At 45.1% G+C, this 25,799-nt stretch overlaps 2 protein-coding genes across 2 annotated transcripts; one reads left to right on the top strand and one right to left on the bottom strand.

Annotated features, from left to right (window-relative positions):
* Positions 1–2,962: 2,962 nt before the first annotated feature.
* Positions 2,963–12,374, top strand: DPRX (divergent-paired related homeobox). Its single transcript, XM_043437114.1, is given in 6 exon segments — positions 2,963–3,066; positions 5,706–5,771; positions 7,421–7,515; positions 7,517–7,588; positions 11,655–11,682; positions 11,915–12,374. Coding segments are annotated over 6 exon segments (546 nt in total). The 5' UTR covers positions 2,963–3,014; the 3' UTR covers positions 12,148–12,374.
* Positions 12,375–17,563: 5,189 nt separating this feature from the next.
* Positions 17,564–23,487, bottom strand: LOC122420187 (cationic amino acid transporter 3-like). Its single transcript, XM_043435036.1, is given in 11 exon segments — positions 17,564–17,924; positions 18,090–18,198; positions 18,470–18,636; positions 18,832–19,031; positions 19,242–19,335; positions 19,438–19,628; positions 19,792–20,020; positions 20,190–20,302; positions 20,508–20,685; positions 22,383–22,541; positions 23,115–23,487. Coding segments are annotated over 11 exon segments (1,872 nt in total). The 3' UTR covers positions 17,564–17,865.
* Positions 23,488–25,799: the final 2,312 nt, after the last annotated feature.

Here is a 25,799-nt window from a genome sequence, read left to right as displayed (position 1 = left end):
CTCCTGCATTGCAGGCGGATTCATTTTAGAAGGAGGCTAAAAAGGAGAAGGAGGCAGCAGAGGGTGAGATGGTTGGATGGCATCACTGACTCAATGGACATGAGTCTGAGCAAACTCTGGGAGATAGTGGAGGACAGGGAGGCCTGGCGTGCTGCAGTCCATGGGGTCGCAAAGGGTCCGACATGACTGAGCACACACACGTACATTCTTTGCATCACGTCTCAAAAAATTTGCACGTGATGCAAAAAATTTTTAAAAAATTAAAATAAAAATATTAATTTGTGTATGTTTACTAATTTTTTAGAGTGCCCCTCCAAGGGAAAAGCAGCCTCCCTGAGAGCAAAGATTGTTTTTCATCCCTGTATCCGCAGAGATTAGACATAAGAAGCTCAGTTAATGACTGAAGATCAAATGAATGAGGCCATTAGTTGATTGCTTGAATCAGCTTAAAACATTTCAGTGTGTTAGTTGCATTCCCCCTAAAAAAGACGGTAATCTTCTTAAACTATAAACGCTTGTGGGTTGACCTGTGTCTTCTGTTTCTCAGGAGAAATGGAGACGCACGGGTACTTTTATTTGTGGGCGGTCGGGGGCGGGGGGGTGCTAGGTTTTCTTGCCGTGTGCAGGATCCCCGTAGTTGCAGTGAGCAGGGGAGACTCTCCAGTTGAGGTGCTCGGGCTTCTTGTGGCGGTGGCTTCTCTTCTTGCAGAGCGTGAGCTCTGGTAGTTGTGATTCACGAGTTCTGGAGCACGGGCTCCGGAGTTGGGGCACGCGAGCTGAGTTGCCCTGTGGCATGCGGAATCTTCCCAGACCAGGGATCGTCTGGAAAGGATCCCCCGCATTGGCAGATGGATTCTTAACCACTGAGTCACCAGGGAAGTCCTGATGGGTGCTTTTTTTTTTTCTTTTTTCTTTTTTTTTAAATTTATTTTTTCATTTATTTTTATTAGTTGGAGGCTAATTACTTCACAACATTGCAGTGGGTTTTGTCATACATTGACATGAATCAGCCACGGAGTTACATGTATTCCCCATCCCAATCCCCCCTTCCACCTCCCTCTCCACCCGATTCCTCTGGGTCTTCCCAGTGCACCAGGCCCGAGCACTTGTCTCATGCATCCCACCTGGGCTGGTGGTCTGTTTCACTATAGATAATATACACGCTGTTCTCTCGAAACATCCCACCCTCACCTTCTCCCACAGAGTCCAAAAGTCTGTTCTGTACATCTGTGTCTCTTTTCCTGTTTTGCATATAGGGTTGTCATTATCATCTTTCTAAATTCCATATATATGTGTTAGTATGCTGTAATGTTCTTTATCTTTCTGGCTTACTTCACTCTGTATAATGGGCTCCAGTTTCATCCATCTCATTAGGACTGATTCAAATGAATTCTTTTTAACGGCTGAGTAATATTCCATGGTGCCTGATGGGTGCTTTTTAAGATAATACGCTTAGGACAGTATTTGTTTTGGCTTGGGGGTTTGGGGGTGGGTTTCGGTGGGTATTTTTGTTTTGGGGAGATGATATCTCAGCAGAGATTTGGATGAAATGACAGAAGAAGCCATGACACTATCTGGTAGAAGGACATTTCAGCCTTCAGTCTATAGGGAGAAGTCATCAAGATAAGCGTAGAGAGAGCCTCCACAAGTACAGCTAAGGCAGGGCTTCTTAAGCTTGTTACTACTGACATCTGGAGCTCTTTGTTGTGAACACAACATTCATACAATGTGCACTGTAGAATGTTTAGAGCATCCTTGACTTCTACCCATTGGATCAGCAGTCTCCAACTTTTTTGCCCCCAGGGACCACTTTCATGGAAGACAATATGTTGATTTGATGCATTTATGTATTGCAGAAAGTTTACCACCATAGCATTAGCAAGCACCTGCATCCCATACTTAACCTTTTTTTTTTTTTTTTTTTCGTAGTGAGAACATTAACGATGCATTGCCTTAGCAACTTTCAAGTACACAATACAGGATTATTAGCTATAGTCATCATGCTGTACATTAAATCCCTAGAACTCATTAATCCCATAGCTGGAAGTTTGTACCCTTTGAACAATAGGCAGAGAGTCTGCATTTTAACAAGCTCCTGGGTGATGCCATGAGGTTGGTTTGTGGGCTTCACTTTGAAAAGTAAAATCAATCTGTAACGAAAATTGTGGTCTGGTTGCCCACTGCCCAAAAATCAATAAAGAGGCCAGATTTCTGGAAAGAAACGTTTGCTTTATTTTGGATGTTGGCAATGGGGTGGAGAGGGTGGGATGTGGAATCCAGCCCAAAGTCCAACTCCCCCCACCCCACTGACAACCAGTGGGCAAGATCTTTTTTATATGGGGGGAGGGGGGCTCCATGAAGAAACAGCACAGTCAGCTCTGACAGTCATCTTGAAATTAATTGGTCATCAGTGGTCAGATCAGCATCATCTCGATTGCTTTCAGTGCTATTTATCTTCAGTTGCAGCATTGGATGGTTCCCATATCCCTAAGGCCAATTCTCAGAACTGCGGCAGCTCTTGTCATGGCGGCAGTCTGGTCATCATGTCCTTAACTTCTTCCACCTGGTGGGGGTTTCAGTCTCTACAAGACAGCTCACAGGATATGGCTCAGAATATTGTCCATAGACCTGGAGGAGGAACTAAAGGTCCTGGACTTTGTTTAATGACTAAACTAGTACTATTTGGTCTCCTTTGACTGTCTTCCTTTGTGTCTGCATCTTCTCACTTCTCTGACTGAACTTATTCCTTGGCTGAAGTTTTCCCCTAGACAACAGACAGGTGGAGGATGAAGTTGGAACAGGGAGGACCATAGGGTCCCACTCCGTTTCAAATCTGTACTCAATAAATATCAGATTAATGACAGAAATGGGAGAGGTCTACAGGCTCCAGAGGACCAGGGATCAGATTAGTGGATGAGGATGGAAGACATGGAGCAGGTGGGACTGGGGTATAGCTGTCGAGGGATGTGTTGGTGCCCATTTTGCCAGTTCTTATTACTAGAAGCACTAGAAGCATGGAAGCACATTTGGATAACAGAATGTCAGATCCAGACGACACTTCAGAAGGTAAGTCAGGGCCTCCCTGGTGGGTCTGTTGTGAAGAATTCACCTGCCAATGCAGGAGACGTGAGTCTAATCCCTGGTCTGAGAAGATTCCATGTGCTACAGAGCAGCTGAGCCCGTGTGCCAACACTACTGAGCCTGTGCTCTAGACCCTGTGAGCTCTAACTACTGAACCCACTTATCGCAACTATTCAGGCTTGACACGGATGGTGGAGAAGCTTAGTAGCTGTCATCTGAGGGCAAACTCAGTCAGAGGAAATGCCAAGTCTGAGTCTGAATTCCAGATCTTCCCTTTGTTAACTCATAATTCCTCTGATCCTTGAGAAATGGGCATCTGATCCCTCTTAGGAGGATGATTAAGTCAGAGTATATAGGCTCCACAAAGAAATCTGGTTGAGATTTCTGGAAACTTGGAAAGCTCATCGTTTTATTGAGCATTGAGTAGCTTTCACGGCTTCTGGTAAACTTCAGGTGTGATCTGATTCAGCCACTCAAATCTTTTAAAATGGTAATGGTTAGAGATCTTGGTTTTACAGATAACCAAGCCAGATAACCATTGTTTACAGTAAAGTCTATGCATAGTAAGGCTTTTTTTTTTTAATCCCTTTAATTGCTTTTTTTTTCCACTCCCTTAAAAATCTTTGAATGACATTTAATTATAATATAGTCAAATGGTTCCATCTTTTTTCTTTAATGGTTTGCTCATTTTATATGTTGGAGAAGGCAATGGCACCCCACTCCAGTACTCTTGCCTGGAAAATCCCATGGACGGAGGAGCCTGGTAGGCTGTGGTCCATGGGGTTGCTAAGAGTCTGACACGACTGAGTGACTTCACTTTCACTTTTCACTTTCATGCACTGGAGAAGGAAATGGCAACCCACTCCAGTGTTCTTGCCTGGAGAATCCCAGGGACAGGGGAGCCTGGTGGGCTGCCTTCTATGGGGTCGCACAGAGTCGGACACGACTGAAGTGACTTAGCAGCTTAGCAGCATTTTATATGTAATTTCAAAGTCCATCCCTACTCAGAGTTCATAAAGACATTCCCCAACAATGCCTTCTAATAGATTTAACATTTATTTTTATTTATTTATTTGGCTGCACAAGGTCTTAGTTGTAGCACTCAAGATCTTTTTTGCATCATGTGGTATCTTTAGACGCAGTGTTCAGGCTTCTCTAATGACACAAGAACTTAGCTGCTCCAAAAGTGTTGGACTTGTTACAAAGTCCAAGCTCACTCTGCTCTGCTGCACCACAGGCAAATAAATCCAAGACAAGGTGCTGAGACAAAGAAGAGACTTCGTTAGGAAAGCCAGTTGATGGAGAAGATGGCAGACTAATGACTCAAAATAACCATCTTATTGGGGTCTGGATGCCAGCCTGTTTTATGGAACAGAGATGGGGAAGGTGAGGAAGTAAAGTAAAAAAAAAAAAAAAAATGCAGAAGAGAGAGAGAGACAGTGAGGAAGTAAAGTAAAAGGGGCCGTAGTCTTGCAAAACATCTCCAGGACAACTGGCCTTCAATGGTAATCTCCTGCAGGCATTCACAGGGGGGCTGGTCAGGTCATCTCCCTGTGAGCTGAACAAAGGACTTTAGTCTAACAGTCAGGTTGAAGGGCAGGGTTCTCTGAGGCTGGCCATTATGTATGATTATGGGTTGTTCTAGCAGTAAAGAACCTGCCTGCCAATGCAGGAGACACAAGAGACTCGTGTTTGATCCCTGGGTCAGGAATATGCCCTAGAGGAGGGCATGGCAACCTAACCCAGCATTCTTGCTTGGAGAATCCCCATGGACAGAGGAGCCTGGTGGGCTACACCAGTCCATGGGGTCACAAAGAGTTGGACACAACTGTAGAGACTTAGCACGCATGCATAATAACAACAGCAATGAAAAGCAAGTCAAAGAAACAGTTCCAACATGGAGTCAGAATCGGCTCTTCCTTGCAACAATCTTAGTTCGCCAACCAGGGATCAAACCCATTCCCCTGCATTGCAAAGCAGATTCTTAATCACTGGACTACCAGGGAAGTTCCAGCAAAGCCTTTTTAAAGACAAGATGAGAGAGGGGACTCCCAGGTTAGCTTATGTACAATCCTCTGGTTCATGGTGGGGTAACAGGTCTTCCTAGGTGGCTCAGGGGTAAAGAATCCACTTGCCAATACAGCAGATGTGGGCTTGATCCCTGGGTCGAGAAGATCCCCTGAAGAAGGAAATGGCAACCCGTTCCAGTATTCTTGCCTGGAAAATCTCCTGAACAGAGGAGCCTGGCAGGCTACAGTCCATGGGATCGCAAGGAGTTGGACCTGACTTAGTGACTAAACAAGAGGATGATGTCACAGGGATTAACATTATCCATCCTTAGGCACTGGTAGGTCTGGGGGCTACAGGCTCATGGTCATCAAGTAGTTAAAACCTTCCATTTGGTGGGGCTTCTAGCTTCTGTACAAGGACTCAGGAAATGCTCATGAGATATTATTATCTCGGTATTTCAGAGAAGAGCTGAAGGAGAGGATATGGGGTAGCGTCTCCTCAGGCAAGGCCCATAGGGCCCTCCTTGGTTACATTAGCAGTATTTAATACAGTGTATATATATTTTTTAACTATGTTATTTTGTTGGCTGCACCATGCGGCATGTGGGATCATAGTTCCCCAACAAGGCATTGAACCTGTGGCCCCTGCATTGGAAGTGTGGCGTCTTAACCACCATCAAGGTTAGTCCCTAATACAGTGTATATTTTAATACTCTGTGTGTATGTGTGGCTCCACTGAAGTGTGATGCCCATGAAAACAGTATTATTATTATTTGACTTTTATTAGAGCAGATTTAGCTTCACAGAAACATTGAGCAGAGGGACAGAAATCTGTGTCAAACCTCCTGTCCCCACATAGGCATTGCTCCTCCCAGTAGCAACCTCCCACACTGAGTGGTACATACATTACCGTTGATGAACCTGTATCAATAGGTCCCAATCAACCAAAATCTATAGGGTTCATTCTCTGGGTTTAGGAGAGCAGTGATCTTGTTTTCCCATCTCATTGCTGGTGTTCCTAAAAGAATACCTGAATTTGAGAAAAGTTATAAGTCAAAATGGGATGAATGACAAGGATAAAATCATGTACATTGGATTGAGTTGTTCGTATTCCTCACTCGCAAAAAAAAAAAAAAGAAAAAGAATTCAAACTTGGGATTCAAGGGATCCATATTTAAATGACCCTTTCCTGTGGTGGGGCTTCCTTTGTGGCTCAGTTGGTAAAGAATCTCCCTGCAATGCGGGAGACCTGGGTTTGCTCCCTGGGTTGGGAAGATCCCCTGGGGAAGGGAAAGGCTACCCACTCCAGTATTCTGGCCTAGAGAATTCCATGGGCTGTATAGTCCATGGGGCCACAAAGAGTCAGACATGACTGAGCGACTTTCACTTTCACTTTTCCTGTGGTGGGTATTTAGATAGCAACAGTGACAAAAGATGAGGCTTTAGAGAAACTAGTAGGAAAGCCATTGTCAACTACAAATTGGCACTTATGAAGAGCCTTGCCAATGACTGAACAAAAAAGCCATTTGCCATCTTCCTCTTTGGAGATTGAACCCAGTGCTGCATAGCTATTGACCTTCAACAATCCCTGAGGGAGTCCAGGGTGGAGTGGGGCACTCTGTGCTCCAGGGAATCTGGTGGGACAGGTCTTTAGATAGTTGGGTGTTTTTAGGGACAGGTTTTATGATCTCAAGGGCTTCCCTTGTAGCTCAGTTGGTAAAGAATCTGCCTGCAGTGTAGGAGACCCAGGTTCGATCCCTGGGTTGGGAAGATCCCCTGGAGAAGGAAATGGCAACCCACTCCAGTATCCTTGCCTGGAAAATTCTCATGGATAGAGGAGCCTGGTGGGCTGCAGTCCATGGGATCCCAAAGAGCTGGGCACTGAACTACTCACACTTACTTTATGATCTCAATCCTTGCATCTCCTCCTATCTAGAGAAGCACTAAATCCCTTCATGGTGATATCAGATCTTCATGACTAACAAAATCCTTTTGTAAAATGAGTGCTTCATGGCCTTGAACTCCCCCTTCACCAAAACCTTATACATTGACTTTCCCCCACTGCTGCTTTGGAGCAGTCTCTCAGAGCTATCTGAGATGCTGCCTCCCAGGCTGCAGTCCTCATTTGGCCCCAAATAAAACTTAACTCACAACTCTCAAGTTGTGCATATTTATTTTTGGTCGACATCATCCACATTGTTTGTGAATATCTGGGCGTTTCAGTCACTGTAGAGGCAAGCTTGACCTCCGGGGAGAGGAAGGGGGAAATTCAGGCTTTTGAAAATGAAACTGACTTTAGCACCTCATTCCTGCCTTTCTCTCCTTCCTAGGAAAATACCGCAAGCACTCAAAAAGGAAACGAACCATGTTCATGGAGAAACAGTTGGCATATTTAAATTTTCTTAAAAAAAAAAACAAAATAAAACAACCCATACCCCACCCTTGGCCTCCAGAGAGAAATGGCCTCAAAAATGGAGCTACACCCGACAGTCCTGCAGGTCAGAAAACAAGCCCCATCTCACTAGGCCACTTCATTTGTTGCTGTTCTTCAGTTGCCAAGTCGTGTTGCAACCCCATGGACTGCAGCCTGCCAGGCTCCCCTGTCCTTCACCTAAGCAAAATCTCCCAGAGTTTGCTTAATCCATGCTCATTGAGTCGGTGATGCTATCTAACCATCTCATCCTCCACCACCCCCTTCTCCTCCTGCCTTCAATCTTTCCCAGCATCAGAGTGTTTTTCAATGAATTGACTCATTGCATCCAGTGGCCAAGGTATGGGAGCTTCAGCTTCAGCATCAGTCCTTCCAATGAATAACCAGGGCTGATTTCTAGGATAATTCCTGAAGCTTGATACCACTGCAATCCCCAAGACTCTGAAGACCCAGACTACTACCCATACCCTATTATTCTCTCTCCCAACCCCTAGAGCAAGATGGGCAAAGTTTTTGTGTAAAGGACCAGATAGTAAACACTTGTGAGCCATACAGTCTCTGCCACAACTGTTAAATTCTGCGTTGATAGCAGCATAGGAGCAGCCATCCAGGTTGTGAAAACAGAAAGATGTGTCTGTGTTCTCATAGGGGCTTCCCTGTGACTCAGACATCAAAGGATCTGCCTGCAATGCAGGAGACACCCGTATGATTCCTGGGTCAGGAAGATCCTTTGAAGTCGCTCAGTCGTGCCTGACTCTTTTTGTGACCCCGTGGACAGTAGCCTGCACCAAGCTCCTCCATCCATGGGGTTTTCTAGGCAAGAGTACTGGAGTGGGTTGCCATTTCCTTCTCCAGGGGATCTTCCCAACCCGGGGAATGAGCCTCGGTCTCCCGCATTGTAGACAGGCGCTTTACCATCTGAGCCAAACTTGCATGCCTTTATGGCGGATTCTTTAGGGAAGGAAATGGCAACCACTCCAGCATTCTTGCCTGGAGAATCCCATGGATATTTTGTGTTCCATACTACTTCATGGACACATATTAGAAGTTCATATGTTATTCACATGTCATAAATTATTCTTCCTGTGCTGGCTTTTTTTTTTTTTTTTCTCCCAGCTATTTCAAAATGTAAAACCTCTTAACTTGTGGGCCATACTGAAACAGATGGTGGATCACACAATTACCTTTAAGTGGCTTGTCTTAAACTAATCTCTCTCTTTATGTCTCCAAATTCCAGCTGCAGTGTTTGTACCATTTCCCTTTATTGTTTAGTCATTCAGTCATGTCTGAATTGGACATGATTATAGCCCTCCAGGCTCCTCTGTCCATGGGATTCTCCAGGCAAGAATACCGGAGAGGGTTGCCATGCCTTCCTACAGGAGATCTTCCCAAATCAGGGATCAAACCCACATCTCCTGAATTGGCAGGCAGGTTCTTTACCACTGAGCCACCAAGGAAGCCATGTGTTCTCCCTACCCTGCCGGGGTCCAGCTTCGGCAGGATCCAGGGGGCACTCTCAGGATGAACGGCGTAGGCGAGAGAGAGAGAAGACATGTAAGACCCGCCTTGATAGGGCCAAGTCTGCGAGGGAGAGAGAGAGAAAGAGAGAGAGAGAGAGAGAATGACCAGACGGGGGTGTTTGCAGGGTCTGGCAGAGTCTGACAATGCTTTATTTTTTACCATAGCTTTTATACCCTAAGTTAGTACATTTCTAAGGGAAAGATAGTTTAACATTACATCAGCTTGTCCTTCACAAAACCAGGTTGTTTTCTGCATACCTCTTTGTTTATGAGGGTCTTGTACATTATCTTCTGGCCTTGGGGCCTATTGACATTTTATGCAAGTCAGGTGAATGTAAACCTATTTTCTGTTTCTCTGGTGACCTTAACTGAAAGGTAGCAGTCTCATAGGGCAACAGTACAGAGTGGAAGTATAACCTTGTTAACACAAAAATTAATCCTTCTGCAGAAGTTGTCAGTTAGGTTTATCTAAAAAGTTTACCCCACACAGACTCTGCGGCTTCGGTGAGGCAGCTTCTGCCTAGCACTCCTGGCTGACAATTAACAACCATCTCATTGTTACCACACTAGGGCTAAGCTCTTATTTTTCTAGATCTATAACTATAATAACAATGGTTTCTATAATACAACCTTAGCACATTAAAAGCAAAAACACAGCAAGCAAACGTCAACCCAATAACCACCTTTAGAATAATTTTTCTTATGTTTTCTAATAGGACTTCCTCACTCCCTGAAGGGCTCTATGTCTACTAGGGCCTTTATATGATCAAGTTCTTTATGCTATTTTATGATTAGGGTATTAATGTAAGCAATCATGCATATTAGTACCAAGGGCATAAATGCATTTGCCAAACAAACTAAAATACCAGCAAAGGAGTTTAAATTAAAACCCTCCTTTCACCCTGGATAATCTCATAAAATACCACCCCCTGGGAAACTTTTTTTTTTTTTTTTTATTAGTTGGAGGCTATGGGAAACTTATTGATTAAAGTTCTAAATTGATTCTTATTTGGGAAGAGATGGGGGAAGGCCTTCTGCCTGTGTCACAGAAATTAGGGAGTAGTCTATTGAGGCAGGCATCAGAAAGACAGATATCATCTTTAAGGTGAGCGCCGGGGGCAGCTTTTTGAAATCCCTGAAGACCTGATCCGCCTTGCCTGTCAGGTTTTCTCCCTCATGACCTTGTCATGGGCGGGATCTCTTGTGCCGGCTCCTGGCACTACCCTTCACCAATACTCTTTTCACAATCTCTTTAGCAGTATTTCCTGAACTCTGCCCCTTGTCTTTATTTCAAGGTCAATACTTTGTCCTAGATTGTGTAAACACTTTTCTTATCTAACTTAGTGGCCTCTGCAAAGCTCCAGTCAACTTTGGAACATGCCCTCAGATCAGTTATCAATGTTGTTGCTTAAAATGTTTGTTTTGGGGGAAAAAGTTTTTGTTTAGGGACAGTCCGGTGGTTAAGGCTCCACTTTCCACTGCAGGGGGTGTGAATTCCACCCCTGGTCAGGGAACTAAGATCCTACAGGCTGAGTAATACAGCAATAAAAAAAAATATATATATATATATATATATATATATATATATGTGTGTGTGTGTGTGTGTGTGTGTGTGTGTGTTTGTGTATTTTAAAAAGGGATTTCCTGGTGGTCCAGTCTTAAGACTTCACCTTCCAATGCAGAGGGTGCAGGTTCAATCCCTGGTCAGGGGCCTAATACCCCACTTGCCTCGGGGCCAAAAAACCAAAAAATAAAACAGAAGAAGAAAAAAAGAAAAAGAAAATAGAAGAAATATTGTAACAGATTCAATGAAGACTTTAAATATGGTCCACATCAAAACACCTTTGTAAAAAGTTTGTCTGTCACTTAACCTTTAAGGTCCTTCATAATCTGACTCAAAGCCTTTTGTTTTAGAATATAACTTTCAAGTTTACATTTTTTTTTTAACTTTACATTTTCAAGTACAATTTTCCCAGGCAATTTAAAACAAAACAAACCAAAAAATCAAAAACAAGTGAGGGGTCAGATCTGGCCCAGCGGTGGACCGTGTACAGACATCCGTGCTATGGCACCCCCTAGTGATGACCACTTTGCTTTCCCGTACCTTGCTCTTTATAGTTTAAGCTATAGTTTTTCCAGAAATCATGTAGGGATGAGAGAGCTGGGCCGTAAACAAAGCTGAGCACCTAAGAATGGATGCTTTCGAATTGTGGTGCTGGAGAAGACTCTTGAGAGTCCCTTGGACAGCAAAGAGATCAAACCAGTCAATCTGAAAGGAAATCAACCCTGAATATTCATCAGAAGGACTGATGTGGAAACTGAAGCTCCAATACTTTGGCCACCTGATACAAAAAGTGGACTCATTGGAAAAGACCCTGATGCTGGGAAAGATTGAGGGTAGGAGGAGAAGGGGGTGACAGATGGTTGCATGACATCACAAACTGAATGGACACAAATTTGAGCAAACACCAGGAGATAATGCCGGACAGAGGAGCCTGGTGTGCTGCAATCCGTGGGGTCGTAAAGAGTGGGACACGACTTAGGGGCTGAACAACAGCAGGAAATATGTTTCTCTGGGGGCTCAGATCCCTGCCTCACTTTCTGTGCCCACAGCCTCATTCGTGCTTCTCCCTGGCCATAGGTTGGCAGGGGTTCCACAAGCCGAGATGTGGAACCAGAGCTGTCCTCAGCTAGAAGCATTCGTTTAGTTGAGTAAAATAAAAATGCTTCTGAAACCTCACATGGTTCATTAACCCATCGATCCTCTCTTCTCTCCTCAGGATTGATTCAAGAATCACAGAGTGAAATTCAAGAAAGCCAAAGATGAGGATTTCCCATCAGAACAGTGAGAAGTTCAACAGCGATTCTCTGAGGTCATGGTCAATATTGGCTCCACCAAGGAGAACGTGGCTGCACCTCCAAGGTCCTCTCTGGTGCCTCCCTTGAATCCCTAGTTCCTACAGATCCTCAGATACCTTCCTTCCAGCTCAGCATATGGCCTGCCCTGAAGGATCTCACAGACCATTCTCTGGGCCACAAAATGGTCCATTTTGGCTGCTACCAAGACCCGAATATATACTACCTCTATCCCATTGTGGAATCCTGAGCTGTCTCTACAAACCTCAATTCTAATTCTTTGGGCTCTTTTTTTTTGCCACAAAGCTCTAAGAGAAGCTAGGCCCAGAAAGTCACATGTTATGATTTGTCATGATTCTGATCCCAAGCTGGAATCAAGATTGCTTGGAGGAGTATCAACAACCTCAGATATGCAGACGACACCACCCTTATGGCAGAAAGCAAAGAGAAACTAAAAAACTTCTTGATGAAGGTGAAAGAAGAGAGTGAAAAATGTGGCTTCAAACTTAACATTCAAAAAACTAAGATCATGACATCCAGTCCCATCACTTCATGGCAAATAGATGGGGGAAAATGTTCTCATCACAAAAAAGAAATGAGAATTGTGTGATGGGATGGAGATGTTGGCTAATGCCATGGCGGGAATCATTTTATCACATATAATTATATTCAATCAACATGCTGTACATCTTAAACTTGCACAATGTTATATGTCAATTACATCTCAATGGAACTGGAGAAACAAATTTTAAATAAAATGTGTGCATTTTATTTTGCATAATTTATACCTTGATAAAAAATAACTATATAATAGGACTAGTAAGGACAGTTATCTTCTTTTTTCCTGCTTCTTTGTTTTGATTTTGTTTCTGTTTTTTTTTTTTTTTTTTTCCCCTTCAGTATTGTTCAGCTAATAAGATTTAGTCATGAGACTTCACTGGTGAATGTTCTCCCAATGCAGGGGGTCTGGGTTCAGTCCCTGGTCAGGGAACCAGATCCCATGTGTCACAACCAAGACCCGGCACAGTCAAATAAATGGACAAATATTTTTTAAAAATTATTTTAATTTTAAATAATTAAATTTAAATTGATTTAATTAATTTAATTTATTTAATTAATTTAATTAAATAAATAATTTTTTAAAATTAGCCAAAAACTTAGCCAGTGTTGGCTTGTTTTTCTACTTCCTATACTATGGCCACCTCCCTATTATTTTATATCTGATGACCACTCAAATATCTCCAGTCTCCCAACTTCTTTCTTTCTTTTCTCTTTTGTTCTCCCCACCACCCCCCCCCACACCCCCGCCCCGACTTTTCTTAAGACAATGGAAGGGACTTCCCTGACGGTCCAGAGGTTAGGACTCCCAGCGTCTACTGCAAGGGGCCGAGGCTCAATCCTGGGTGGGGAACTAAGATCCCACAAGCTGTAGGGCATGCCCCCCCGCCCCTCCCAAAGATAATGGCAACGCCATAAAATCTTCCAAAGAGTTCTCAGGCTCCTGATTCCTTCCTACTGACCCCTCTCCCTGATGTTCGGCATCTACGAATACAGAAAGGCCTGATCAACAGATCATGTACTTTGACGTGAAGATGTAGGATTTTGTACTTGCTGCTGTTGTTCAGTTGCTCGGTCGTGTCCAATTCTCTGCGACCCCAGGGTCTGTAGCTTGCCAGACTCCTCTGTCTCCACTATCACCCAGAGTCCCCCCCATCTCCAAGAGGTTGCTCAAATTCGTGTCCATTGAGTTGGTGATGCAGTCTACTCTGTAGCATGGGTCAGACCTGAGCACGACACTCTTGCAGGTAGACACCGATAGCCCTGCGCACGTGTCTCACAAAGACATCCTACATTTGTGTGTCTATAGTGCTGACGTTTTCGGTTTGTTTTTTTTTTTTTATGGGGGGGGGGCGGTGAAGTATAGTTGATGTGCTGAGATTTTGTCACTTCTCATCCACACAGGAGCTTCAGAACAGTGGGTGGGCTTCACCTCCCCATTTTCCAGCCCTCTTCTCAATGTGTACTCCCCACCCGCAAGTTCCCTCTTAGTCGTGACGCTGCACTAGAGGTGGCCTAAGAGAATTCCAGTTTCTTTCTCTCACTGTCTTTCCCACCAGAGGCAACCATTCTAACATGATTCGTGTTCCTCACTCTACTGTGTTTGTTTTTATGCGTGCGTGCATGCTCAGTGGCTCAGTCATGTCTGACTCTCTGCAACCCCATGGACTGTGACCCCCCACCAGGCTCCCTGGCCCATGGGATTTCCCAGGCAAGATTACAGGAGTGGGTTGACATTTCCTTCTCCAGTTAATTATACATATACAAGTTTTAATATGTATACATATATACACATACATATACATTCAATGGACATGAATTTGAGCAAACTCTGGGAGATAGTAGAAGACAGAGGAGCCTGGAAGACTACAGCCCATGGAATGACAAAGAGTCAGACGTGACATAGTGAATGAACAACACATACACATGGACAGGCATACCTCACTTTTCTGTCCTTTGAAATACTGCATTTTTTTTTTTTTTTTTTTACAAATTGAAGGTTTGTGGCAATCCTAGGTTATCAGATGGTTGTTAGCTTGTTTTTTTGGCTGTCCTGGGTCTTACTTGTGGCATTCAGGATCTTTGCTCTTAGTTGCGACATGTGGGATCTAGTTCCCTGACCAGGGATCAGACCCAGGCCACCTGCACTGGGAGCAGGGAGTCTTAGTCACTGGACCACAAGGGATATCCCAGCATTTGTTTTTTGGTAATACAATGCTTTTTTAAAAATTTTTATTTTTATTTATTTATTTGACTGTGCCAGGTCTTAATTGTGGCATGTGGGATCTAGTTCCCTGACCAGGGATCGAACCCAGGCCCCCTACATTGAGAGTGCAGAGGCTTAGCCATTGGACCAACAGTGAAGTCCCAAGTGCTTTTAAATTAAGGAGTGTACATTGTCCTTTTGGACACTAAATAGACTACACTGTAGTGTAAACACAACTTTCACATGCCCTGGAAAACTAAAACTTGTGTGACTCTCTTTATTACCATGTTCTCTTTATTGTGGCTGTCTAAAACCAAACTAGCAACATCTCTGAGATATGCCTGTATTAGCTCTTCACTTTGGGTCATATCATTTATTTATTTAATTATATTTGAATTTATTTATTTCTAATTGGAGGATAATTGCTTTACAATGTTATGTTGGTTTCCGCCATACATCGCCATGAATCAGTCATAGGTACATGTATGTCCCCTTCCTCTTGGGCCTCCTCCCTCACCTCCCACCCCATGCACCCCTCTAGGTGGTCACAGGGCACTGGGTCTGAGCTCCCTGTGTTATACAGCCCCTTCCCATTGGTGATCTCTTTTACACGTGGTGATGGCTATGTTTCAATGCTCCTCTCCCAATTCATCCCACCCTCTCCTTCCCGCACTGTGTCCACAAGTCTGTTCTCTATGTCTGCAGCTCTGTTGCTGCCCTACAGGTATGTCCATCAGAACCATCTTTCTAGATTCCATACATATGTGTTAATATATGATATTTACTCTCTTTCTGACTTACTTCACTCTGTATTAAAGGCTCTAAGCTCATCCACCTCATTAGAACTGAGTCAAATGCATTCCTTTTTATGTCCGTGGGTCCTGTCATTTAATTGGTATAAAAAGGGGACCATTCTTCTGCCCTGGGGAATTGTCAACAGGCTGGTTTTGATTGTGTTTTCAGAGGAAATGTGAATCTATCCCTTATGTTTACGATGAGCTGTAGTTGATCTAGAGGCTTGATGACTTTCTGACTCAGCTTTTCATCAGGGCTGTGTTCTGGGTGGTGTTCTGTGTTGCCTGTTACAGCACATGGGGTAACACGGGATACCTGGTTGTCCCCCATCGGTAAGGGAAGAACAGCGATCAGGGGATGTCAGCCTCTTCCATCACAGTTTCACCTAACAGAATCAGTCACATTAATTGTGTCCTAAATCTGATTTATTATAACTTGCAAGATCGTGACTTTGCCTAATTCTGTGCATCCTCCTCCATCTATTTTAAAATTCATTTAATAACTTTGCTACTCAATATCTTGACCTCCAGCTCTCCTTCACTCTACTTCAGTTGCTCATTCCCACAAACAGTCCTCCACTTCATTATTACCAACATCTTCAATGTCTATAATCTCAATTTTAAGCATTCTGTTCTGCAGCAACACCTTTTTATTTTGACTTTCCAGTTTCACTTCCCATCTTTTAGTTCCACTCAACTGTAACCATTTATCAACCAACCACTACTTCCCATCCCCTTCACCCACCCCTGGCAATACAGGAGGTTTTTTTTTGTTTGTTTTTTTTTTTCAGTTAAGAACTTTTCCTCATCAACTGTACTGTGTAACTCTAAGAGTCTGTGACAGAAAAGTAAAGTGTTTATTATACAGTGTGATTCTATATCTCAGTGAAGCTGGAGGAAAGGATGAAAATGACTGATTATCTTTCTCACTGTAAATTACCCATTTTATCTGTTATTATACTCTTTTTCCTAAAATCTACTTTGTCTGATATTAATATTGTTATGCTAGCTTTCTATGTTATTGTTTGCATGATGTATCTGTTCCTTTCCTTCTACTTCCAACCTATCTCTTTTCTCATGTTTAAACTGCAACTCTTTTTTTCTAAAGAAAGATCTGAGTTGCCTTATAACAGGGACAAGAATTGGTGATTATAAATCCTCCCATTAAGCAAAACCCAGGCTGAGATGACTTGTCTGAATAAATTCTATCAAATATATAAAGAAAAAATAACATGAACACTTTATAAGCTCTGTCAGAAAAAAAGGGAGTATGAGCACATGTTTAAATTCATGAGTTGTTGAATAAAGCCGGTTAGATTTTCAATTTAAGAAAATGAAATTCTTTCCTTTAAATTCATTTTTAACCTTTTTTTTTTTTGGCCACATTGCACAGTTTTTAGAATCTTAGTTCCCCAACCAGGGATAGAACCCTGGCCAAGGCAATGAAAACGCTGAGTCCTAACTCCTAGACCTCCAGGGACTACCTTAAGTACAACTCTTTTCCTTTTTTTAAAATATATATATATATATTTTTATATGGACCATTTTTAAAGTCTTTATGCCTCTGTTTTATGTTTTGAGGCATGTGGGATCTTAGTTCCCTAACCAGGGATAGAACAGACACCCCCTGCATAGGAAGGCAAGGTATTAACCTCAGGACTGCCAGGAAAGCCCCCTGAAGTGCAACTCTTGTCACAATATGGGCTTCCCCGATAGCTCAGTTGGTAAAGAATCTGCCTGTAATGCAGGAGACCCCGGTTCGATTCCTGGCTCAGGAAGATCCCCTGGAGAAGGGATAGGCTACCCACTCCAGTATTCCTGGCCTTCCCTGGCGACTCAGCTGGTGAAGAACCCACCTGCAATGCAGGAGACCTGGGTTTGATCCCTGGGTTGGGAAGATCCCCCGGAGAAGGGAAAGGCTACCCACTCCAGTATTCTGGCCTGGAGAATTCCAGGGACTATATAGTCCATGGGGTCACAAAGAGTTGGAAATGACTGAGTGACTTTCACTTTCTTGTCACAATATATGGTAACCTGTGTTTCCTTCCCATGTGACAATGTATGTATTTCCAATGCAAACAGGCAAAAGGAGGCAGTGCTTGTGTTCAAGTTAATATTTTATTTCTTCCTCTGGTTTCTGGTTACATTTTTGTACATTCTGCATGAAAATGCACTTTTCTGGATGTCTATTATTCTTTTAAATGTAAACTTCAGCATTTAAAACATTCAAGTCACTTTGTCCACTGGCAATGATGCATCCACCTTCATGCTCCATAGAGACCCACAGTGTCCCTTGAACCAGCAGATCCTCCAGTGCGTGGAGGGATTCCACACAGCATCTCTCTCCTGTGGCTAAGATGATTCATCACTAGGGATGATTCTGTTAAGTCTGGGAAGTGGAGGCTGGTGGCTATGTCCCATTGTTCTCTGGGCTGTGTCGGATCCCATATCCAAAGTATATGGCAAATCCTAGAAGGGAAATGAGATGATGAGGGGAAAGTAGGTGCTCCCATCACTTACAAATGCCCAATAGGTCTCCTATCATGGTGTCTGACACAGTTCAGGGGAGAGGTAGTAGAAAGAATATTGGGCTCCATCAGTCAAGAAACCTCTTTATCCCAGACAACCGCTTACCAATCACCGTCCAGATGCCAAATTGAACCCAGGTCTGAGTGGTCATCTGTATCATCAAGTAAACATTCACAAAGGTGCTCACCAGGAAGACGACAGGCAAAGCAGGGACCTGTGAGCAAAGTCAGTTCCTTCCTGAACACGCCCTAGATGTCTGAAAGGGAGATCTACCCCATGTGGGCAGGAAGACTCCAGTTCTTCTCAGACTGTGTGCTCAGTGCTTAGTGAGACTGAGTTTCTAAAGCACTGAGTGTGGATCAGGGAAGAGTCCATTGGTTTCAACAAATCCCCTTCTTCCCTGGTCCAGCAAAGGGTGTTCAGACCTAAAGCATGCAGACCTCCTTCACTCAAGGTGGACACTTTGGGCACATAAGGACACCTACCCTGAAGTGAAGAGCAGTGGGGCTCTGGGGCTGCCTCCAGATGATGACCGTGACCCCAGTGATGAGCAACAGCAGCAGCACAGCCACTGTTGTGAGCATGGGGTCTCCAGAGAACACCTGGCTGGACCACCAGTACAGGATCAGGCTCAGGATTATCAGCAGGAGAACTGCAGGGGTCAAGGTGGAGGACAGGCTGGACTCAGAAGACAAAGATGTCAGGACCTCCGGTCACACCCCTCCCTGAAACCACCAACATCAGGAAGGGCCATCATATCTCTCAGACTCCTCAACTGACAAAATACACACTCCAGTACCATCCTGTCAATTTCAGAATATGACCAAAGAGAAGTCCCACTGCTCACCAAGCAGGGAGGCACATCCATAGACAATCTGGCCAGATTTCTGGGTGGGGATGGTGCTGGGAGGGAACCATAGACTCTTCAGAATGCCTGAGATTCCTGCTTCAGGTTCAGATTCCAAAGGACCTCCTTCAACTTCAGGCTCCATCTCAATTTCCTCCCCTGTTTTCTCCTTCTTGCTTCCATTCTGGACTGGTTGATGCCTGAACTAGAAATATTAAAGCAATATTAGTAACAGCCCCTACTGCTGATCCAACATCGGTCTATCTAAGGCCTCTCTTTCCCCAATCAGTGGTAGCAGGACATGGAGGAGGCAGCATGAAGCTAGAAGATGATTACCTCCCCATCAACCCTCACAAGTCAAAGACCGCCCCCACCCCAAGTCGAGGTGTTGTGGGGTCTCACCTGAGGACAGGACAGAAAATGTCACCAGGGAGTAAGCCAGCAGGGACCGAAGTGACATCAGGTCCACCAGGTCAGTGAAGTCGAAGAGTAACGCCATGACCGCTGGGATGAGGGAGCAAAGACGGTGTTGGGAGAGTGAGAAACCACTAGAAAAATGCACGTTAAGAAGTATGATTTTAATAAGGGTGAGTTTTGTTTGTTCACCTGCAAGAGCTCCAGGAACCAATACAGCCATGATGGGGGTTCCTGTGGGGGCAATGGTGCGGACAATGACGGTGCGGGCATCAGTGCGGGCATCGGTGGGGGCAGGGATCCAGGCAAGTCCCCGGAAAAGGAGCCCGTCCTCTGCCATTGCATAGGTCAACTGAGCCATGATAAACATGATACTCAGAAGGCTGGAAGAGAAAATGGGAATGTGTGAGAAGGTGCAGAAGCAGGAGAGACTGGGGCTTTTGCTCCCTGGTCTACCTGGGGCAAGATGTCTTTCTCTCTCATCTCTCAGTCCCAAGGGCTGGGGATACCCGAGCATCTGAGAGTAGAAGAGGAGAAAACCATGACACTCAGCTGTAGGAAAGAATGCAGAGGGTGCCAACAGCCACGACATATTTGGCAGGCTCCCACCCAACATAGACGAAGGCCTGAGGCAAGGGGCTCTCGAGCTGAATCAGGTAGTAGGGCACCATGAGGGTGAGGGCCGCCGAGACACCAAAACACACCGAAAAGCAGATGAAGAAGGAGATCACGACAGCCAAGGGCATGGACCACTGAGGGTTGCTGGCTTTTTCCCCTTCAGGATGGGAGGAGGTACTGGGTCAGTAAACACACTGGGGTGAAATCACCAAACCCACTTTACTCTTCAATCTTCAAAAGCAACCTAAATTTCTACCCGCCCCTGTGCCCAAGGGCAGCCCATTCTGTTCCCAAGCCCCTGATGGGGCACACGAGGCCCGTGTTACCTGCTCTGACAATGTGAGCAAAACCAACAAATGCGTAGAAACATGTAGCTGCTCCCTGGAGAATTCCATCAAAAGCAAAAGGCACAAACCCTCCAGAACCCAGAAGGCCTAAGCTATGGTGAGAGGAGGAAAGAGGAGGAACATGGGTGAGGTGTGTTTGGCCATCTCTACTGGGCTCCTCCCTTCATACCACAAGTCCAGGGCTCCAGGGACCCCCACGCTTGGACCATCAGCCCAGGTGTCATTAGTCCCCACCGTATTCCCAACTCTGCACACCGCACACACATGCATTACTACGACCAAGTGTGCCCTCCTAACCTAGAGGCATCACCAGCTCCAGCTGCAGCCAATGTATAGTCCTCTTCTGTGAGCTTCCAGTTGTGCAGGTCTCCCTTAATGAAGCCAGAGATGATGATGAAGCTGAGAACCAAAATATTCAAGCCTGTGAACACTTTGCTAATCAGGGTTGACTCATAAACTCCCAGAGCCAGTAGTCCTGTGGGAAAAATGGAAAATGAGACAACAAAATAACTAAATTCAGGACTCCCCTTGTAGTCCATTGGTTAAGACCCTGAGCTTCCACTACAGGGGGCATAGGCTCAATCCCTGGTCTGGGAAGTTGCCCATGCATTGCAGTGAGGCTAGAGAAATAAATAACTAAATCCAGAGGGACAGAAAGCAGACTAGTGGGTGCCCAGGGCTGGCGGTTGGTGGTTGTGGACAGATGGACAGTGACTGCTCAGAGGGTACAGGGTTTCCTTTTGTTGTGATGAAAATGTATGTACTGGGTGGGGTGGTGGTTACACCGCACTGGGGATGTACTAAGTGCCGCTGAATTGGACACTTGCAGATGGATGTTTTCTTACTGTGACCATCATCTCACAATATCCATGTCTATCAAATCATCTTAATCTTTTACAATGCTGTGTGTCAGTTGTTGTGGTTCAGTTGCTCAGTCATGCCTGATTCTTTGCGACCCCATGGAATGCAGCACGCCAGGCTCCCCTATCCTTCACTATCTCCCACAGTTTGCTCAAACTCATCTCCACTGAGTCAATGATGCCATCCAACTATCTCATCCTCTGCCATCCCCTTCTAATCCTGCCCTCAGTCTTTCTCAACATCAGGGTCTTTTCCAATGAGTCCATTCTTATCAGGTGGCCAAAGGATTGGAGCTTCTGTTTCAGCATCAGTTCTTCCAATAAATATTCAGGACTGATTTTCTTTAGGATTGACTGGTCGGATCTCCTTACAGTCCAAGGGATTCTCAAGTCTTCTCCAGTACCACAATCAAAAGCATCAATTCTTTGGTATACAGTCTTCTCTATGGTCCAACTCTCACATCTGTACATGACTACTAGAAAAACCACAGCTTTGACTTTGACTTTTATCAGCAGTGATGCCTCTGCTTTTTAATATGCTGTCTAGGTTTGTCATAGCTTTTCTTCCAAGGAGCAAGTCCCTTTTAATTTCATGGCTGCAGTCCCCATCCACAGTGGTTTGGGAGCCCAAGAAAATAAAGTCTCTCACTGTTTCCAATTTTCCCCCATCTATTTGCCATGAAGTGAATTATATTTCAATAAAGCTAGGAAAAATAATAAAATCGTTAAATTTATGTGGACTTCCTCTCAGTTAAAAAAAAAAAAATCTTTGATCTCAGTATGGAGGAAGAAACTTGTTGTTCTAGGTAAGTGATTCCCAGCTGGGATGATTTTGTGCCCCAAGGGATATTAACAATTTCTGGAGACATTCCAATTGTCACAACTTGGGGGCTGGGTGTCACTGGTATCTAGTACATAAACATCACATATGCTGTTCAACATCCAACAATGATTTTTGTGTGGGTACCCCTCTTGGCATGTGGGATCTTAGTTCCCTGACTGGTGATTGAACCCAAACCTTCAGCAGTGAAAGCACAGTGTCCTAACCATTGGACCACCTGGGAATTCCCCCAACAATGATTTTTTTTTATAAAGCAGAAATGCACAGGACATGACCCCACACCAGAGAATGATCCAACCTGAATTACCAATAGTCCAAGGGTAGGAAAACATGTCTAGCCTTTCTCTCTTTCTTAATCCAACCCCCGTTTCCCAGTCCTAATTCCCCACCTTTCTGCCACCCCAAGCCTTCCCCATGCCAGCTCCCCCTCCATACCCCTCTCTTCCCTTTCTGTCTCTGGTCCCTTCTCACCTGTGAGCAGCAGCACCAGGCCCAGGGCAAGAAAGTCTGGAAATGAGGCCAGGAAGTAGGGCATTTGCAGAGAGAAAGTTCCTCCTAATGCCTCAGAGATGTGGTTCCCAATCAGGCTGTCAAAGGTGGAGCTCCAGGCCCGGGCTATACAGGCAGTGGCTGCAGCAACAGAAGGAGGAATGTTTACAAGCAGACAGAAACTGAACCCTTATTATGTGCTGTGTGAAATATGTGGGGCAGGAGGTGAGCAAAAAAACACCTGATCTCAAAGATCTTCTCATGGGGTGGACAGGGGAGACCCAGGTGATTCACAAAAAGGCCAACCATTTAACATGCTAGGAGAAAGAAGTGATGGAAAACAAAGAAACACAGGTAAATGGGAGTAGGAGGGACTATATCAGAATTGACTTTTAAGTTGAGGTCAAGGGAAAATCCAGGAAGGCAACAGCTGAGCAAAGACTTCACTGTGGTCATGGGATGAGCCTAGGGATTTGCCTCCTTCTCACCCACTCCTTACAGCTCCTTTCCTCTGGTTTCTCTGTCCATCATTTAAGGAAAGCAGGATAGACCTGCATGCAATGAGGTTGTGCAGTTTTCCTGCCACCATTACCCCTCTCCCAACTCTGCCTGGAAGATGGGTAACAGAGTTCTAATCAGTGAGTGAAGCCCCCAGTCATCTCTCCTACTTTCTCCATCTTAAGGCCCACTTCTCCCCCCTCTCCATCATCTCACCAACAATTAAATACAGTAAGAGGTTCCAGCCAGTGATGAAGGTGTACAGTTGTCCCATCGTGACATAGCTCACGAAATACCCAGTAATAGGTTGTTTTACTCTGGCTGCCAACTCGACATAGCAGAGCCCAGACAACACAGTAGTCACGCCGGCCACCAATAAGGAAAGGATGATTGCTGGTCCAGCTACAAATTTGGCCACTCCTCCAATCAGGATGTATATGCCAGCTCCCAACATGTTGTCCAAACCTATCCACACCAGGCCCAGGGTGTTCAGAGGATGGGTCTCGGGACTCTCAGGTTCCTCCCTGAACTCCTGTGGCTTCCTGCGGACCAACTTCTGACCAAACTGGCGTAGATACTGACCCAGCATTGTAGACATAGTTGAGGAGGCTACGATCTGCTGAGAAAGCAAGGCACAAAGTCATCAAGGATGTCCATCTGCCCTTGACCCTGGAAGATCAATTCCAGGGAGCAATGGAGGGATAGGAGCAGGTGGTAAAAGGACACATGGAGCAAGTTCTCTCTGTGTGAGCTTTGGTTTCTTCAAAAATAAAGATTTTTAATGTTTCAAGGTCACTCGAAGATTTGCTTGAAGAGAAGTGAGGGGGATGAGAATATGTCTTCCCAAATGTGCCACTTTGGCTCAGGGATTCTTTATGAGCTAGAGGTAATTAAGACCCAGAAAGCTTGGGAAAAGCTTCCTGTCACTCCCTTGTCTGTGTGTGTTAGTTGCTCAGTCATGTCTCTGCAACCCCTCTGACTCTTCTGTCCATGGGGATTTTCCAGACAAGAATACTGGAGTGGGTTGCCATGCCCTCCTCCAGGGGATCGTCTCAACCCAGGGGTTGAACCCAGATCTCTTGCATTGCGGGCAGATTCTTTACCATCTGAGCCACCCTTAAGACACTCGCCACTATACAAATATTGTATGATTCCACTTCTATGAAGTATCTATAGGAGTCAAAGCCATAGAGACAGAAAGTAGAATGGTGGTTTGCCAGGGGCTGGGGTTAATGGGGAAAATGGGGAGGTATTGTTAAATGGGACACGGTTTCCATTTTACAAGATACAAAAGAGCTCTTCATATTGGCTGGACAGCAATGTGAAAATACTTAACATTACTGAACTGTACACTTAAAAATGATTTAGATGGGAATTCCCTGGCAGTCCAGTAGATAGGAGTGAGAATTTTCACTGCCATGGACCTGCATTTGATCCCAATTCCCCCACCCACAGATCCCCAAGGGGGAACTGTGAACCATGTGGGTGTTGGGGCTGAATTAAAAAAAAAAAAAACTGTTATGATGATAAATATTATGTCATGTATATTTTACTATCTTGTTGTTGCCAATGATAAATAATAGAGACCAGCTTCAAAGAGTTGCTGGGTGTAACAAACCCTAAGGTGATTTAATACAAATCAACATAGCGTTAACTTGAGCAAACTCAGGAGATGGTGGAGGACAGGGAAGCCTCGTATGCTACAGTCCATGGGCCATGAAGAGCTGGACATGACTGAGTGACTGAAGAAACTACCATCATCCCCTCCAGACACCAACATCTGCTGACAAGCAAGTCCTTTACTGTTCCCTCGTATCAGCAGATGAGGAACCCATAGATTCAAAAGGCGGGTGGTATACAAGAGACTGAAGTGGGTGGCCCATATATCATAAGCCCTGTAATAGGACAATCTTCACTATTGTTTGAGCACAAGTAACTGCTCCCCCCCAAAAAAAAAAGAGAGATAAAGAGCCTGCCTGCCAATGTAGGAGATGTAGGAGACGCTGGTTTGATCCCTGAGTTGGGAAGATCCCCTGGAGGAGGAAATGGCAGCTACTCCAGTACTCTTGCCTGGAGAATCCCATGGACAGATGAGCCTGGTGGGCTATAGTCCATAGCGTCGCAAAGAGTTAGACATGGTGAAGTGACTTAGCACACATGCAAGAACCTCCAGGCACTGATCCAACCTCCCCTCCCGCTGCCCTGCCACCACTGATTCTCACACAAAACACAAGAGCCCCCAGCCCCTGCTTTCATCTGTAAAATGGGTCTCTCCACCCTCAGGCTGGAGCCGGGCTGACCCCCTGCACTCTGGGGTTGCAGAGGCCTCTTTGGGAGGACGTGAACTCAGCTCCCAGTCTCCCACAGAAGAGGGTGACCCAAGACTTACTGGATCCTTGGAGCAGAGCCTGGGGCACTGGGGCAGTCAGGGAGGCTGAGGTTAAGCCATGTGGGACTGGAGCTGAGACATCTCCAAGGACCGAAGCGGGGAGTCCTGAGCACAGAAGACAGTCCTCACCCCTGGGTTGTTGGGGTGGAGATGGGGCTGGGTGGGCGGGGAGCATCTGCCTTGTTGCTATCAGCCCAGACTCTTCTGTGGTTACCCTTGGGGGAGGTTCTGAGAGGGTTTTGTTTTTCTTCAAGTAGTTAAGATGATTTTTTATTAACTAGTTAGACTACTGATGGTTGTGCTTGGTCTTTGTGGCTGCGCGCAGGCTTTCTCTAGTTGCTCGAGTGGGGACTGCTCTCTGAGGCGGTGCAGGACCGTCTCACGGCTGTGACTTCTCTTGTTGTGCAGCAGAGGCTCTGGGGCGGGCTTCACCAGCTGCGGCACGTGGCCTCAGTAGCCGTGGCTCCTGGCTCTAGAGAATGGGCTCAGGAATTGCAGGGCACAGGTTTAAA

The sequence above is a fragment of the Cervus canadensis genome, chromosome 18 (assembly GCF_019320065.1).
Source record: "Cervus canadensis isolate Bull #8, Minnesota chromosome 18, ASM1932006v1, whole genome shotgun sequence".
In the NCBI taxonomy this organism is placed as follows: Eukaryota; Metazoa; Chordata; class Mammalia; order Artiodactyla; family Cervidae; genus Cervus; species Cervus canadensis.
Note: the sequence above shows the minus strand (reverse complement) of the source record. Positions and strands in the feature narration are given on the sequence as shown.